The sequence below is a fragment of the Theropithecus gelada genome, chromosome 11 (assembly GCF_003255815.1).
Source record: "Theropithecus gelada isolate Dixy chromosome 11, Tgel_1.0, whole genome shotgun sequence".
Taxonomy (NCBI): domain Eukaryota; kingdom Metazoa; phylum Chordata; class Mammalia; order Primates; family Cercopithecidae; genus Theropithecus; species Theropithecus gelada.
In genome coordinates, this window is record NC_037679.1 from 110246181 (window position 1) to 110263610 (window position 17430).

General features: G+C 35.2%; 1 protein-coding gene across 1 annotated transcript in view; it reads right to left on the minus strand.

Moving 5' to 3' along the window:
- Positions 1-248: 248 nt before the first annotated feature.
- The window catches only part of SLC15A5 (solute carrier family 15 member 5), a 92454-nt gene continuing 75272 nt past the window's right edge, over positions 249-17430 (minus strand). The window contains exons 8-9 of the mRNA XM_025403405.1: positions 6073-6181; positions 249-1565 (exon numbers count right to left, since the gene is read on the minus strand). Coding sequence (XP_025259190.1) covers positions 1418-1565; positions 6073-6181 — 257 coding nt within the window. The 3' untranslated portion in view covers positions 249-1417. The remainder of the gene's footprint in view (positions 1566-6072; positions 6182-17430) is intronic.

Here is a 17430-nt window from a genome sequence, read left to right on the forward strand (position 1 = left end):
CCAAATTGCAAACTTGGCATTTAACCTTTTGCAGCAAGGAAAGCTTCTAAGGAATATCAGGGGTCTGCCTCACTGTTTTGCTAGGAAACAATTGCTAAACAGAAAGGATTTGAAAAAGTTGCAGGAAAAGAATTTATGCCTGTACCAGCAAGTCTTTTCAGTTGTCCTCAAACAAAAAATAGTTTGAGTAACAGAAACACCTGGTGCTTTACAGCTCTTTTGCAATTAAAAATGCATAGCGTACCTAATCAGGTTGAATAAGTCTTTTATTCTACAGACCTAAAATATTGTATGTATACACAAGCGAGGTGCATAATTGCAGAATAATTTGCGGTCACCTGATACACTCACCTGTCCTATCCAGCACGAATTGTCCTGGAAAGCAATGGCTTTTAAACTTTAGGGAACATGAGAATGATTTGGGTGTGCTTATTAAAACCACCAATTCCTGGACCCCAATCTGAAAAAAGATTTGGGTTAAGGCAGTCTGTGTAGGGGCCAGAAAGATTCACCTGTAGCAAATTGTCCTCAACCAGATTTTGACAAATACTGCTACTAAGAAACAGACATTAATTTTACTTGATTTCTTAAAACATGAGTTTCCACATATTTTTGCTTATAAAAGAAGAAACTCTTAGAAGATAATTTTCTGAATGCATCTGAATTGGCAGTGGAGACCAAAAGATGTTATTCATATAATTCCTTTAAGCATCTCTATTTGGTTTGGTCACTTACCCTCCTCTCAGCCCTCATTTTATCTTCCTGAGTTTCCTTCTTTCCTTTAATTCCAACTGTTCCATAACTTACATTTATTTTTCAACTTTTTTAGTATGTGGACATTCTCTTTGTTAAGGACATCTATTTTAGTAATACTGCTTTTAAATTCAGAGAAAATTTCCTTAATGAAGTCGTATCTTGATAGCATAATATTAAGAGCAAATATAGAAAATCATGTATATGTTTATTATTTACTCAGCTGTATATAGTATATGGTCACAATGCTTGGCATGTAATAGGGGCTCAATAGGTATATTGAAAGAGAGTATATTAAAATACTGCCATTTTGCTTCTAATGACTCATTAAAACTCCAAAAAAAGGTCATATGCTTTCAATGGCTGAACCATTGTAGAAAGTGGTAAGGTATTGGTATATAGAAAACTGCCATTTTTTTGGTCATAGAGTAATCACCTAGGCTTTGAAATTATTTTATTAATTTTAATGCTATAGCTTGTTAATGCAAAAGCATGACAGTTTACTAGAAAGGTCATAATTAGTTTTTGTAAATAAAGTATACAGATGATATTTATAAAATCACCTCCATATATGTGGCTCTTACACTAAAACACATAAAATGCTCAACTGAAGAAGAAAACAATGAATACTGTTCTCATAAGACAGGTAGACTCAAATACAGTTTCATAGGGCTGTCTCCCAAAGATCAATACTTGAAGAAAATTCCTGTATACTGCCATAAAATTTCAGAGACTTTTCGTGGAGGAGAAGTGTTTCTTCAAGATTACTTCCACGGATGTTCTGGGCATTAAAATGATTTAGATTACAATATCTAAAAAAGAAAGAAAGAAAGCTTTTCTTAGGACCAGATGTAGATGAATTGATAAATCACTTGCTTCCCTCCTGTGCTTGTCTACCTTTTATGATGGGCTCATAGATACTGGCACAACAGTGACGATTATTTAAGAGCGCTGCTCACCAAAACAGTCTTTTTAAAAGTACAAAAGGAGTTTTGTGACTTAGTAAAGTGTCTCATAAGGACCTTTAGGTGGCACTTTTTTACAACTTGCTGTGCTGTCTTCAATGCTGCCAGAGAGATGGTGAGAAGGCTGAAAGCATATTGACTTGACAGATTTCATGGCGGTCAGGCTGCGTAAGAGGTTTACTGGGGATTTGTAAATTCAGTGCTGAGATTATGTGTAAAGCACCATTGTCAAAGAAGAATCCATGAATGTATTTCTAGAATGTGCACTCTCCATCCCCGACCTCCAGAAAACACCTGCCTTTCCAGTGTCTTCTAAGTACCAGTCCCATGCAAGGGTGGGATAGAATCATCCCATTTCGCAGATTGAGAAATTGAAGTTTCCAAGAGGTTAAATAACTCACTTGAGGTTCACAGCAGTGGTAGTTGGCAGAGTTTGGATTTGGAGCCAGAACTTGATTATTCTGAATCCGGGTCCTCTATGGCATACTGCCTCTAAAGACAAATTACTTTCTTAAACACTATTGGGTAAGTTCCAGGAAATTAGGAACTTCAAATTGCTTTATTCACTGCTTTATTCCCAGTGATTGATACACAGTAGATGTTCAATAAATATTTGTCAAATGAACAAATGAATATCGGCTATAAGTTTAATTTTATCACATACACATAAGTTTCAAATATAGATGGGGTCAGTCATCTATTTTTAATCTGTGAAGGTTTCAAAAGTTAATTTTACCTTCTTTTCCTTTTCAATACATTAGTAAAAATAACTGTAGCTGTAAGAGAATGAATACTGCCTGAACAGCTCTGGTCATTTGTCTCTGATTTATTTCACTTTCAATAATTCCTACAGCATAGACACAAAAGATTACTGGAATATTTGACAAAACAAGTACAATATCAACTTCTATGTTTCACAACACTGGAAGGACAGTGGTGTTAGTTATAAAAGCACTCTCTGTCCCTCCCTCTCAAAACACCTGAAATTTCTTTTTATTTTGGCACCCAATGTGGCATAGGATACATATTTATATAAAGCACTGTAGACATATTTACTTTCATCTACCTACTTCCTTCACCCCTAAACTGGAAAGCCTCGAGTATGACATGTCATCAGTGCAGTATTTCAAATTTGATTGTGGAGGGATTGTTTTCAGTTTCTTTGATTTGGTACATGTGACAGGTAAGTCTGGCCTTATATTTATGGATAATTCCTAGCTTTATGCAGCTGGGGATTTGAGATAATGTCCCAGTAACCCTCATAAGATTGGTTTGGCTCTAGGACTTAACAATAAGATTGTATCAGACTAATATGAACTTGGCTGTGGAGGTGTCTAGGGTGCTAAAACAGACCTCATCCTACCTATATTTTGGTGAGGAGGTTATTTCATAATTAATCCACTGTCCTCAAGATCTTGAGGACAAGAATAAGTTGAGACTGCCTTGTTCTTGATAGATTTCCACTATTACCTGGCTCTGAACAGATACACCTTTGGGTTTGATAAAAAATGGGAATGTGATTACATATGTGCTGAGATTAGATATGATTTGACTTATACGTAATATGTTTCAATAATGCTGTCCCTGCGACATTGGTACTTTCCCCCATTTATTTGCATGCTTATTGTTCATTAGTGTTTGACAAAAACAATCAGTATAGAAAAAAAATCAGAATCATGCACTCCTCACTGCAGGCACTGGTCTTTCTCTCTCAGGTTTCATACTGTGTCTTGCTTAATTCTTCTGACTTGGACTGTCCAATCCCAATGGCCAATAGGTTCCCAAGGCAACATGTGTCTTGGCGTTGATGTCAGTGGTTCTAGCTGCTTAATCTCTGGAGGCAAATGTTCCAGACTCTCCTTACTTCTGACATGTGACATTCATTCTTTTCCTGTGGGGTGCTGGTCAACAGGTAGTAGTGGGTAGAGTTACTTTAACTGAAGGAAATCGTTTTCTCCCAAACCGAGTTAGGAATTGTCAGAGACCAAGAAGACGGCTCTTCTATGGCACTTGGAGGCAGCATAGTATAGGAGTATAGAAGCGTGGGCTTTAGAGACAAATTTGGAGTTGAATCCTAGTTGTGTGAACTTGGTCAATTTATTTAACTAGCTTTGCACTTTAGTTTTTTTATTTATAACGTAGAATGATAAGATCTATATGCCAAGAAGATGGTGGGGAGTAAGGGCAGTTGTTTGTGTGTGTATAGCATGCCACCCAAGATACACAGGCTGCTCAACACATAGAAAATTAATTTCTTTCCTTCTTGCTTTGTTTGTTCCTCTCTCTCTATCGTCATTCCCTCCCTAAAAAAGTATGCAGGAGAAGAGAAAGTAGATAGGTGATGGAGAAGATTTGGTAAGAATCAGATTTATCTCTGAGTGAACTTTACATTTGTACTTAGTCCCTTCTCATCTTTGGTTCCTCCAATCTCTGGTGTGTTGTATGTTTTTATTCTTACCTCCTCCTCTGCACTCCACACCTCTATTTCTCGCTTCTTTACAGGAACTCACTAGTTCCACAATCAGAGAGAAAGAATCACACTTTAATATTTTAATTTGGGCCCTAGATGTTAGCTCCATGTAGACTACGAGTTTGCCTATTCAACTCTATTTCTCTATTGCCTGGAACAATGCTTAGCATGTTGGTTGGGTGGATATATTAATGAGTCAATCCCTGGGCTAATGGATTCTGGGTCCAGTGCTAGTTCTACCTACACTCTGTCCATGACTGCGGTCATCTTGCTCATACCTCAATGTAAGTGTAGGAGAAGCATAAAAAGGAGGAAGAAGACAGCATATGGCTAGGTATGAGACCATTCTAATTATAATTGCTAACACTTTGGAGCATTTACTCATCCTCACAAAAGCCTTATGACACAGTTAGTATTTTTATCATTTCCATTTTTCAAATGAAGTAACTGAGGTTTAGCAAGGTTAAACAGCTTGCTGAAGTTTGTATAGCATATAAATTGTGAAACTGGACTCAACTGGGGTAACTAAATTACTTCATGAAAGACAAGGATCAAACCTTACTACAGGATACAAAGTAAAAATTGAGAGACGGTGCAGGTTTTTGAAAATTGCTGAGTGGGCACCACTTACGTGTCTGGAGCCAGTGGATGGAGGGGAAAGAGGCCATGCCTCCAGTTTCCATTTCCATTGTGAAATCTGTTTTGCTATAATGCTAAGAACATTCCTGTTGGACCTTTCTGCAAAACTTTCTGGTTCTCTAATTTGATTTTCAATCTAAGAATGAGATCAGCATTCAGGAAAAGTATACACTGTGAAGGACCAGTTTGATATTTTATACACTTTGGAGTGTAAGAAATATAAAAATTCAGGGAGCCATTAAGGCTTTTAATTTTGTCATCAGTTCTGCCTTGCATGAGGTTTGATTCTTTCTTATACCAGACCATAAGCCTGATGAGAGCAGAACATTGGTGAAAATAAACCTTTATTGACTTACTGACTTTGTATCTTTCTAGTTTATGACACCACCTATCACATGGCTGATATTCAAAAAGAGATTTGTTAGGTTAATAAAATAATGACCTAGGCAAGGGTGAAGTGACAATGAATGAGGTAATATATGACTAAATGACTAAAGAGATAAATGGATGGAAGGAAGTAAGGAAAATGAAAATCTGTTTAGTTTCTGCTTCATGACAGACATTGTGATTAGTCTTTTATCAATATTCGTCCCCCTAAAACCGACAAGAGGTTTTTATTTTACAGGTGTAAAAACAGAGGCCCAGAGAGGTTAGAGAATTTTCTCAAAAGTACACAGTTGTCCAAGAATATGTCAAGGGGGGAGAGAGAGAGAGAGAAAGAGGGAGAGAGAGAGAGGCTGGCAATGGATGGGTGGATGGATGGTAGATGGTACCTATTAAGCCACTCTCAGGTGGTCTCAGGCAACAAGCTAAGGGATTTTGTACAGTTTTTTTATTGGCCTTGAAATGGTCACTGCTGATTTAAAGACCTGAATAGGATCCAAATCTCAAGCATCATTAGATTTCTAGCTATTTGTTTAATGATATTTGCTTTTAATGGTAATGATGCACTGGTTCTTATTATCAATATGCTTATTTCTAATTCTAAAGTGATGCTACATAGTGGAGAGAAAAATCTTGTGTTGGAACGTATTTTAGAATTTGTAAAGCACTATTTTATTATGAGGATCGATGGAAAAAGTGAAGTCTAAATTGAAATTTCTTGCTCTGAATAATCTGCTGAATTTCTCTCATATGCTAATTTGTCCGGTCATGGTGTACAGAGTTCCCGCTGGCTCAGTGATGGTTCCCAGACCAATATTTCATGGACTCAGAAATTTTTCATCTTACCATACACTTACTTACCTTTGTGAAACACTCCAGAATCCCAGGACGTTCAACAATGTTAATGATGCCAGGAAGAAGAAGAAGCTTTCTAAATTGCCTTTGTTTAATGTGTTTGGAAACCAATTGCCTGTTTGGAACAAATGTAATTGTTATTCAACTGCAGAGTTGTAAGTTTCCGTGAATATTTTATCATTCCACAATTCATAGAGCTTTATTCGCTTCAGTAATATCCACAAAGCAAAAACGTTCATATGAAACTTGATTGTCAAAATTTATTTAATTCTGTAATTAATAGTAAAATAAGCAAAGCACCCCAAATATTTTGAAGGTCACAAAACACTCTTAATTTGCATCACACAATATAGGTGTCAGAAGAACTGGTTCGTAAAGGTAATCCTGACTATTCCATTAACTTGCAGGAGCCATGTGTGTATCTTATTTCTCCTTATATTTCTAGTATTTAGAACAGTGCCTGGCATGTAGGGATTATTTGACAAATATATAGTGAATGAATGAAAACTATTTTTATGACCAGATAGTCTGTTTCATTTGCTAATTGTAAGGATAGTGAGATAATGTATGTAGGTGATAGATGTTAAATTATTTTCACAACTTTGATAAATCCAGGGCTCCCTTATGATAATATCACAGACCTTATTGGTCAAATTACTTGCAGTCTCTGGTTAACATGGAGATTTTCTTTTCACCTAAAAGTAAATTCTTCAATTTAATACCACCAAATAAAGGATCTCTACTTCCTTATGATGTCATACTGGGTATATATGAAACTATTCAAGATTCAAGGTAATTACTTTAATTTGCTTCTAAGTTTTGACTTTTGCTTTGGATCTGTGCTATAACTCTATCTCTCTATCTCTGTCTCCGTCTCTGTCTCTGTCTCTGTCTCTGTCTCTGCCTCTGTCTCTGTCTCTATCCACACACATACTTTTTATTTCTTCAGTAAATTTTGGGGTATTGTTTAATGTATACAATAAAATGCATTATATTATACATATTATATATGTGATACTTATTTTTAGGCAATACATTAAAAACAGCAAGGGAGAGCTGTTATTACCAAATGTATTTACATAGCATTACAGAATGCTTCAAAGGGAAAAATCTAACTTAACAGAGAGAATTTAACTGTCTCTCTGAATGGGCTGAATTTTTTTAATGTGACGCATTATGAGAACAGGAAATGATCATCTTTGAACACACAAATGCCAAGGTTTCGTCATTTTCTTGCGTTTTTGTAGGAACAACTCCTAGAGCGGGAGGTGAAGAGGGTGTGGGACCAGAGCAATCAGTCTGTGACCCAGTAGGACTGGGCTTCAGTACCATCTTTGGCACACGGGTTGTAGGGTTGCTTCCTGCAGTAGAAAGTGGTTCTTGGCCTCTCCCTTGACAATGCATACTTTTAAATGGGATTTAACTGAAATATTCTGATCACAGTCAGCAAGTGCATAAGTATGACAATTGTGATTAATTGTGCCACTTCACATTTAAAGCTGTTTGTCTTCTGTCTTTTACCTACTCAGTGACTATTACTATGGATCAACAATGAAAATTAGCTGTGTCTATTATATTCTGGGACCTATGTCTGAAAGCTAGCCTAAATAAATTATAGGACAAATAAATAAAATGGTGAAGTGCAACTCACAAAATAAGTATTATTTTGTCAAAAGAACTGGGTTGTAAAGGCAATCCTGATTATGCTATTAATTTGCAGGAGCTGTGTGTGTCTTATTTATCCTTATATTTTTAGTATTTAGATCAGTGCCTGATAAATGGGGATTATTTGGCAAAATAATACCAAAATAGGTATTATGATAGGTATAAATAAGCATTACCATACCTATTTCATAAGTTTCACTTCACCATTTCATTTGGGTTCTATTATAATGAAAATTTATGGTTTTATTGCTACAGTGACATGATGCCTTTATCTGGTGTTTAGATGAGTAAATGAAGTTCGCTAAATGTTTCTCTATAAGTCTGCCTATTGGATATTGTGTAGCCTTTTTGATGTGTATACGTGTGCTTTTGTGTGTGCGCATGTGTGTGTGTGCCCGTGTGTGGGTGCACACAGGAACTAAACATTTGATTGTACTTGAATGGGGAGAGTTGAGATGGAGGTCAAGATAAGGTGTAATAACATCCTACGTATTTTCAGGAAGAACTAAACCATCCTTCTAAGCCTATTTAAACAGTGCTGTTTTTTCCCCTCTTGAATTAATGTCCCAATCGTATTTCCGACCTTTTCATTTCACATCAGCACTTTGCATGTCATGTGATTATACCTTTTTATCACCGTGTTTCTCTGGCTAGTATAAGAGGAGTTTGCACAGAGTATGTGAAGCCTCAGAATTAACATGACATTAATTCTTGGAGCATGAATTCTGGTCCATAATAAGTAATGAAAAGACTCTCTTTATATTATGAGAGAGTCAGATGAGGAAGAAGAATATAAATTTCCTAAGATCTTTGAAGGTAAAATATAATATTTTAAAGAAATTGTGTCATTATGGCAAATGCCAGCCTTTGGGGAGATACCACTAGATCCCCCTGGGCACACCAGAGCATTCTCGTCACTGGGGAAGCTGTGGAAAACAGAAATGAGAAGTACTGTGACGTGGTATTTGGGAGTTTGGGGTGACAGGAGAGAAAGACATTTGTACTAGAAAAGTTAGAGAAAGATAGTATAAATCTGTGGATATGGACAAAACATTTTGTGAGTGGGATTATCTTAAAAAAAAAAAAGAAAAGAAAACCCCAAACCAAAGATTCCCCTATCACATATTCAAACTTTCTAGAATGCTCCTGTATTCATTCTTAAATATCATTTTTAGCACGTGGCTTTCTAACACTTATCTTCATTCTAGTCCCATATTTTTGCCATATTTAGATATGATTTAACATTCTCTGTATAGCTAATTTACATGGTAAAGAGAAGCATCACCTGAATTGATAGCATGGGACAAACACTTGTATCAAGTCAGACAGAAAGATTCTTCAGGATACCTAAAATTTGCTTTATTTATATGGAGATTATCTATGTATGTGAAGAGACAGAACTGGGTATAAAAATAGAAAGATCATGGGCTTTGGAGTCAGGTAGACTTTTAAATCTTGCCTTAACAGTGTAGTCGTTGGGCAAATAACTGGACCACTTAAGCCTCAGTTTCTCTTCTATGAAATGATGATAACAGAATCTCCCTTACTGAGTTGTAATGAGAAGTTAAAGAGATAATGGCTGTCAAGGGCCGGACACAGAGGAGGCACTCCACAAACCTCAGATTATCACCTCCTCCTGCCCCCTTTCCAGGTAGCTCACACACTGTCATGTAGCCTGAGCTTCATCTTGGTCTGTCTCCTGTCAGATATTTCTTCATGTTCTGTGTGCCTTTTTTTTTTTTTTTTTATCATTATCCCAGGACTGGTTGTAAAATGTTCCATTTAACATTGTCAGTTGACTCAGCTCTTAGGTACTATAACTTTATTTTAGTAGCTTATAAACTTTTATTGTCGTAATTCACATTTGTGCCATTTTTCATCTGACATTTCCAGTAGCTGATTGAAATCAGGAGCATCCTTGCAAAGGAGACATAGTGAAGACTTGAGGTCCAGAATGAGACTAACTAAACTTCTCCAGATCACAGGATAGCTGAACAGGAGCATGAGAAACAGTGTGCCACATAGAGTCTGATGAGTCATTCACTCACTGCCATTCGTAATGCCCACAGTGCACCCTAGTTACTACTTTCATAATATAACCAGCTAGTTAGTAATAGTGTTCAACTGCTGAAAAAGTAAAGGACTCAAAATATTTAGCATTGTTCAGAATTTCCCCAAATATCTCTTACTTAGCTAGATGTATTTGTTCATTTGAAAGTCATTTTTTAGAATTTTTTTGTGTACCAGGAAATGTGCATTCCATGTTGCTTAAGAAAAGGGATTCATAAATTAGTAGGGTAATTATTCTGGAGCATTAGGCCTTGTAGACAATAAGTAAAGTGTTTATATTTATCTGAAATTATCACAGTCATTTTAGAGACAAAGAATTGTAGAATCATCTAGACTCATTCTTTATTTTATATATTAAGGAGTGAAGGAACAGAGAGGTCAAGTGAAACATCACTCAGCAGAACCCTCATCTTCCTGCTGTTACATCAAATGTACGGCTGTAGTCCACCTCTTGGTGTTTAATGCAACTACCACTTTTATGCCTTTCTTTAACATCTTCTCAACAGTTTTAAAATGTCTGGATTTCAGTCTTTGAAATCACTTACCCCAAATTCTTTCTAAAATACCTAACGACATTTCTACTCCGGTCTTGAGACTGGCATTCAACCTACTGTGAGATTCTTAGAGCAATTTACACTACATTTAAAGCTTTTGAAAGTGGATTGACAAACATATATGGTGATGCACACATGCTATAACACCATAAACTACACAAATTTGCTAATATGAAAAAGAAATACAGTTTATTTCTCTTCTCCTTAATGCCATACATTGTAAGGCTCAAAATTTCATTTGCTGTCTTGATGCCTTTGAGCCTCACAGGCCCCAAAGGTCTAACCACGTGTTTCCCTGTTTTCATTAGATAGGCTCCTCACCCAGCTGGAAGAGCTCCCCACCTGGCTAGTTCCCCTATTAGTCAGACCAGCTGCACTCCACCCAGCTCTCAACCTGAGAGGTTTCACTTCCCTGCTAGCCCTCAACATTATTCAAACCAACCAATCACATCCAGCCTACAGGAACCAGCCAATCACATCCAGCCTACAGGAACCTGCCTGTCACCACAACCCTTTGTTATTACAAAGCCTGCCCCCCCACAGACCCTGCTTGTTCACTGTATGCCTGAGTGCAACCCCAGGTGACCCTACACATATCCGGGTATTTTCCTTTCCCAGACTGTGAATGTATGTGACTAATAAACTACTGTCAGTCTCATGTGTAGACTCTGTCTCAAAAAAAAAGGATGCGTGTTTTCCATGATCTCATACTATCTAGAGTAAGAGGCACCCCTAGGTCACCAATGTGGTGAATAGGAGATGATCAGAACATGCCCTCACCACAGAAATCAAGGTCAGTTCTAGAGAAAATAGTAATAGCTTTTGCTTTAATGCATAATTACTGTTAAATTTTCTTTTGGAAGGTGAAGAAAAGAGAAAGGAACCCTCCCATTCATCCTTCCGTACCATTACTCAGAACCAAGTACCCCTGCTTCTAAACTACATCAGGGAGTGCAACTCCCATAGAATCACAGGACAAGAAGTAAAGGGAACAGATATTTAAGGTAAAAGATATCCAAATTACCTTGATTTGACTATATCAATTTATCAAATGATCACATGTATGCTGAAAACAAGTACACCTAATATGTATCAATAAAAAAATTTAAAAAATAATAATCAAATAAAAGAAGTAATGGGAACAAGATGCAGTCAAGTTGCACTGCATCCAAGAAGTATTGGCCTGACCAAAAATAAAACATTATAGGTGAGTATGAGTTCTGGGGAGTGCCAGATAGCCATGTATGCTTGACACTGCAGTCTGTAATCACTCCAGCTAGTCAGAGTGTTAGAAAACCTAAAAATGGTGTAAAGTTCTCACTGTAGCCTAGCAGTCTTGGGTTTAGTGGGGCACTTTAAATGCAGACTTTAGCAAAAATATTCACATATACTCTGAGTTAGTAAACCCTACCTCTCAGCAAATCTGTTCTTTTGAGGATGAGTAAACATAAAAAGGGCCAATATGGGTAAGGAAAAGTGACTACTATACATATTTGTTGCTTACACGAAACACCCTGAACACAGAATGACAAAGCTAATAATAATAATAATAATAATATAATGAACGAGAAACTCGTAAGACAAAGACAAAAAATACTGTAAAATACTAATCTCCGCAAAGTTGAATTCAAAGGAAAAACCATTTTAAAGGGACATTGAGAATTTTTTTATATTGATAAAAAACACAATTCAAATTGAAGATATGCCAGTGGATTTCCCTTAAGTAATGAAATCATAACAAAATCTGTTGTCTTTTGGAAATAACGATATATAAGTAATTCTTATCAATGACTATAACACATTCTTGTCAGTTTTTGATCAAATTGGCAAAGAAGGGATGTAAAGAATTAATGTGATTGACAAGTGTTTAATAAAGATCACAACATTGTTTAGTATGAAGAAAGAATATTTCACCCTCTTACAGAAGTTTCAATAACATTAGTAACAAACCAGACCTCCAAGAAATTGAAGTTATGCCTCTTGAATAACTAACTGGTCAACAAAGAAATGAAAACCACAATATCAAGGTATTTAGAAAATGAAGAGAATAAGGAAGTTGCATTTACACATTTAGAGATACAGATATAAACTCTACCCAGAGGCACATTTAAAGGCACATAGGCTTTCATTTTTAAAGTCAGAATTAAAATAAATGAAATAAACATTCAAGACAAAGAAGTTAGGAAATGCATAAAACAAATCTAAGGAAAGTAGGAGTAAGGAAATAGAGATGAGAACAGGAAATCAATATATTAAACTTTTTTAGATCTAATAGTTCTAAGAGATGATTCATTGGAGAAAATATAACAAAATAAATAAAACTGACAAATCCAATCAGAATATGTCACAACAGATACAGAGGAGATAACAATGTTTAGTTATGAGTATGCTACTTTAGAGTAAAAACTCTTATGGAAATGAGGTATTTAGATAAACATTAATTACCAAAGTTGAATCAAGAAGAAATGGAAATCTATTAAAGACCAATAATAGTAGGAAAAAGTTACAAAGAATGATTTTTTTAAAAAGAGACATTAAGATCCCTACCAAAATTCCAATGACACTTTTCACAGAAATAGAAAAAACAATCCTAAAATTTATATGGAACCACAAAACACCACAAATAGACAAAGTAATTGTGAGCAAAAAGCAAAGATGGAGGCATCACACTACCTGACTTCAAAATATACTACAAAGCTATAGGATCAAAACAGCATGGCATAAAAAGAGACACATAGACCAATGGACCAGAATAGAGTCCAGAAATAAATCTGTGCATTTACAGACAACTGATTTTGGACAAAGGTGTCAAGAACAAACTGATATGATTAGGCTTTGTGTCCCCACCCAAATCTCATCTTGAATTGTAATCCCCATAATCCCCATGTGTCAAGGGAGAGAGCAGGTGGAGGTAATTGAATCATGGGGGTGGTTTCCCCCATGCTGTTCTCATGAGAGTGAGTGAATTCTCAGGAGATTTGATGGTTTTATAAGGGGCTCTTCCCCCTTCACTCAGTATTCTCTTTCCTACCGCCTTTGAAGAAGGTGCTTTGCTTCCCCTTCACCTTCCACCATGATTGTAAGCTTTCTGAGGCCTCCCCAGCCATGCTGAACTGTAAGTCAATTAAACCTCTTTCCTTTATAAATTACCCAGTCTTGGGCAGCTGTTTATAGCAGTATGAAAACAGACTAATACCCAAACAAAGGAGAAAGTACAGTCTCTTCAATAAGTGGTGCTGGGAAAACTGTATATCTACATGCAGAAGAATGAAATTGGACACTTATAGCAGATATGAAAAATAAACTCAAAATAGATTAAGGGCCTCAGTGTAAGACATGAAACTGTAAAACTACTAGAACAGGGGAAAAGCTTCATGACATTGGTCTAGGTAATGATTTCTTGAATTTGACAACAGAAGCATCGACAATAAAAGGAAAAATAGACAAATGAGAATGTGTCAGACTAAAATGTTTCTGCACAGCAAAGGAAATAACAGAGTGAAAGAGATAACCCATAAATTGGGAAAAATATTTGCAAATTATATATCAGGTAAGGGCCTAATATCCAAAACATGTAAAGAATTCAAGCTACTCAATAAGAAAAAAGCCCAAATAGCTAATTGAAAATGGGCAAATGACCTGAATATACATTTCTTAGAAGCAGACATACAAATGGCCAACAGGTGTATAAAAAACTGTTCAATATCACTGATCATCAGGGAAATGCAAATTAAAACCACCATGAGATATCACCTCACACCAGTTAGAATTTTATAAAAAGGATGAAGATGAAAGATAAGTGTTGATGAGGATGTGGAGAAAACGAAACTTTAGTACACTATTGGTGAGCATGCAAATTAGTACAGCTATTATGGAAAGCAGTATGGTGGAATCTTGATAAACTAAAAATAGCATTACCACATGATCCAGCAATGCTACTACTGGATATATATCCAAAGGAGTTGAAATCAGTATATCGAAGAAATGTTTGTACTCAGTTTGTTACAGTACTGTTCACAATGGCTAAGATATGAACACAATTGAAGTGCCTATCAATGGATTAATACATTTTAAAAAGTGGTATATATACACAATGGAATATTCAGCCTTAAAAAAGAACAAATTCTGTCATTTGTGACAATATGGATGAATCTAGAGTACAATATGCTAAGTGAAATAAGCAAGACACAGAAAGACAAATACCATATCATCTCACTTATATGTGGAATGTAGGAAAGTCAAACTCATAGAAGCAGAGAGTAGAATGGTGGTTACCAAAGGCTGAGGTGGGGAAGGGAAGTGGATGGGGGAAGGGGAAATGTTGGCCAACAGGTGCAAAGTTTGAGTTAGACAGGAGGAATTAGTTCTGGTGATCTATTATACAGCATGGTGACTATAGTCAATAATAATGTATTGTATATATCAAAATTGCTAAAAGAGTGGATTGTAAATGTTCTCACCACTAAGAAATGGTAATTATTTGAGGTGATGGATATGTTAATTAGACTGATTTGAGCATTCCACAATGTATGCAGGTATTGAAACATTACATTGTACCCCATAGATACATACAATTACTATTTGTCAATTAAACATAACATGCAATTTAAGAACAAAAGGGAGATACTAGGCATTTTTTAATTTTCACAGAAAAAATAGATCTTTTCTCTGGATCTTTCCAGAACATAGTGAAAGAATCATAATTGCCAACAAGTATTGTTTATTGCATATATATAAAGATGATTTAATATTGAAAAATTTATTAATTAAATGCACCCTAATGATAGGTCCAGTTTCTTATGATTAAGAAATATCATAAGGTGATCTTAATAGTTGCTTAAATATTCGATAAAATTTAAACTGATTTGTTTACCTCTTAGAAAACAAGAATAAAGTTTTTATATAATAAGGAATATTCTTTAAGGAATATCCTTTATAATCCTGCAAATATACTTAATAAAATAAAAGATGTCCTCATTAAGGTCATGAGCAAGATATAATGTGACTGTCTTCTGGTATTACCATTGCCCTGTAAGTTCTGGGTCCTGAGAAAGATGCAAAGCATAGGAGTAAATATTGGAAATATGGATAAAAATTATATGTATTTGAAGATTAATTTTGCTGAAAAAGTAAAAGGATCAACTGAAATACTCTTATAAATTTACTAAGTTTATGAAATTGGATGCAGATGAAGACATACACATTAATAAACAGTAATAATCTCCCTGTATAACAGTGATCACCTCAGTGAGTTGTAATGAGGGAAAATGATTCAGTTCAAATAGCAAAAAGGAAAAATGTATAAAATGTCTATGATAATTTCAACAAGAAATGATCAGGATATATATGAAGAAAAAACCTTCCTAAACTCAACTTTGAAATATTAAATTTAAAAAGTATGTTATATACTTGGATGGACCACTACCTATTGCAAAAACTTTAGTTTTTCTAAAATTAACTTACAAGTTTTACTCATTTTATTAAAATAAAAATAGGACTGGGGGGCCGGGTACAGTGGCTCAAACCTGTAATCCCGGCACTTTGGGAAGCCGAAGTGGGCCAATCCTTTGAGGTCAGGAGTTCGAGACTAGCCTGGCTGGCATGGTGAAACCCCGTCTCTATTAAAAAAATACAAAAATTAGCCTGGCATGGTGGCAGATGCCTGTAATCCCAGCTAGTTAGGAGGCTGAGGCACAAGAATTGCTTGAACCCAGGAGGCAGAGGTTGTAGCACTCCAACCTAGGCAACAGAGCGAGACACTGTCTCAAAAAAAAAAATGGAGAAAAAAATAATAAAAATGTGAAATTCATCTAGAAGTATAAGCCATGGAGAATATGGTTTTCATAAATAAAAAATAACCAAAAAGATAAGTATGAGTAATAACTGATATAAACTATATATCATAAAATTATTATACTAATTAAAAGGAGAGTGATACTAAGCTAAAATAAAGAGGCAGCTGAAGGGAACAGGCCAGAAAGCCCTGAAACAGTCCCAAGATCACCTAAAAATATGTTAAAATATGTAAAACTGATTAGTTTCATTTCACTTACTGTATCGTTGGGAAATATTTAAAGTTTAACCAACTTTTCACAACTTATATTAAATACTGTTGTGAATGTTGGTTATTTGAAGCAAATAAGTATTTTCTTTAATGAAACCAAAATGAAATCCACATGAATAATAAAATTAATCCAAAATGTGAAACCATTAAAATTCTACAACCATAAATGCAATGAAATTAATCATAATGAAAATGGTGGACAGATTTGATTACATATAGCAGCAAAACTTGTGTAAAATAAATTTATGAAATAAAATGTTGAGTTAAAACTGGGAAAATACTAGCAATAAATATGACATAAATCACAATGTTCTTAAAGTATAATGAGCATATGTAAACGGACAAAAAAAGACCCAAAGAAAAATAGGCCAAAACTAAGCACATCATAAAAAAGATTAAAATGTTCTGTAAATATTAAGTATTTCAATTTTACACTCTAAAAAAATACAAATTAAAGTATTTAAAGTGGAATATAACTTTTTCCAATCAAATAGACAAAGATCAAAATATTATGCTAAGGACTGAAATTCATATCTTGAGGCAAGTGTTATCATTTCACAATGGCACATAATTGCAGTCTTTTAGAAGTCAGTTTTGCTTTAATTCTCAATAGTCTTTAAAATATTTAAAATATTTATCCTCATTGAAGGAATAATCCCATTTCCAGGATTCTAGTCTAAGGAGGGAATAAGTTATGTACTTAATGATTATAGAAAAGGATGCTTACCTTAGTAATATTTATAGCACGAAAAATTAGAAATAACCTAAATATACCATAAGAAAGGAAAGGTGCATATATATACACACACACACACATATATATGTGCATATATATGTATATGTGTATACATATATAAACACCTTTCCTCACTTCAGCAATATGTCAGTCCATCTTCCACCAAAATCAGAGCTTTACTGGATACTTCAAGTATATGTGGCATTAAGTGCCATAGCATATTGCTTTGGATTCAAGGCAGATTTCTGTTATCTCTCTTTGGAGAAAGATGCAAT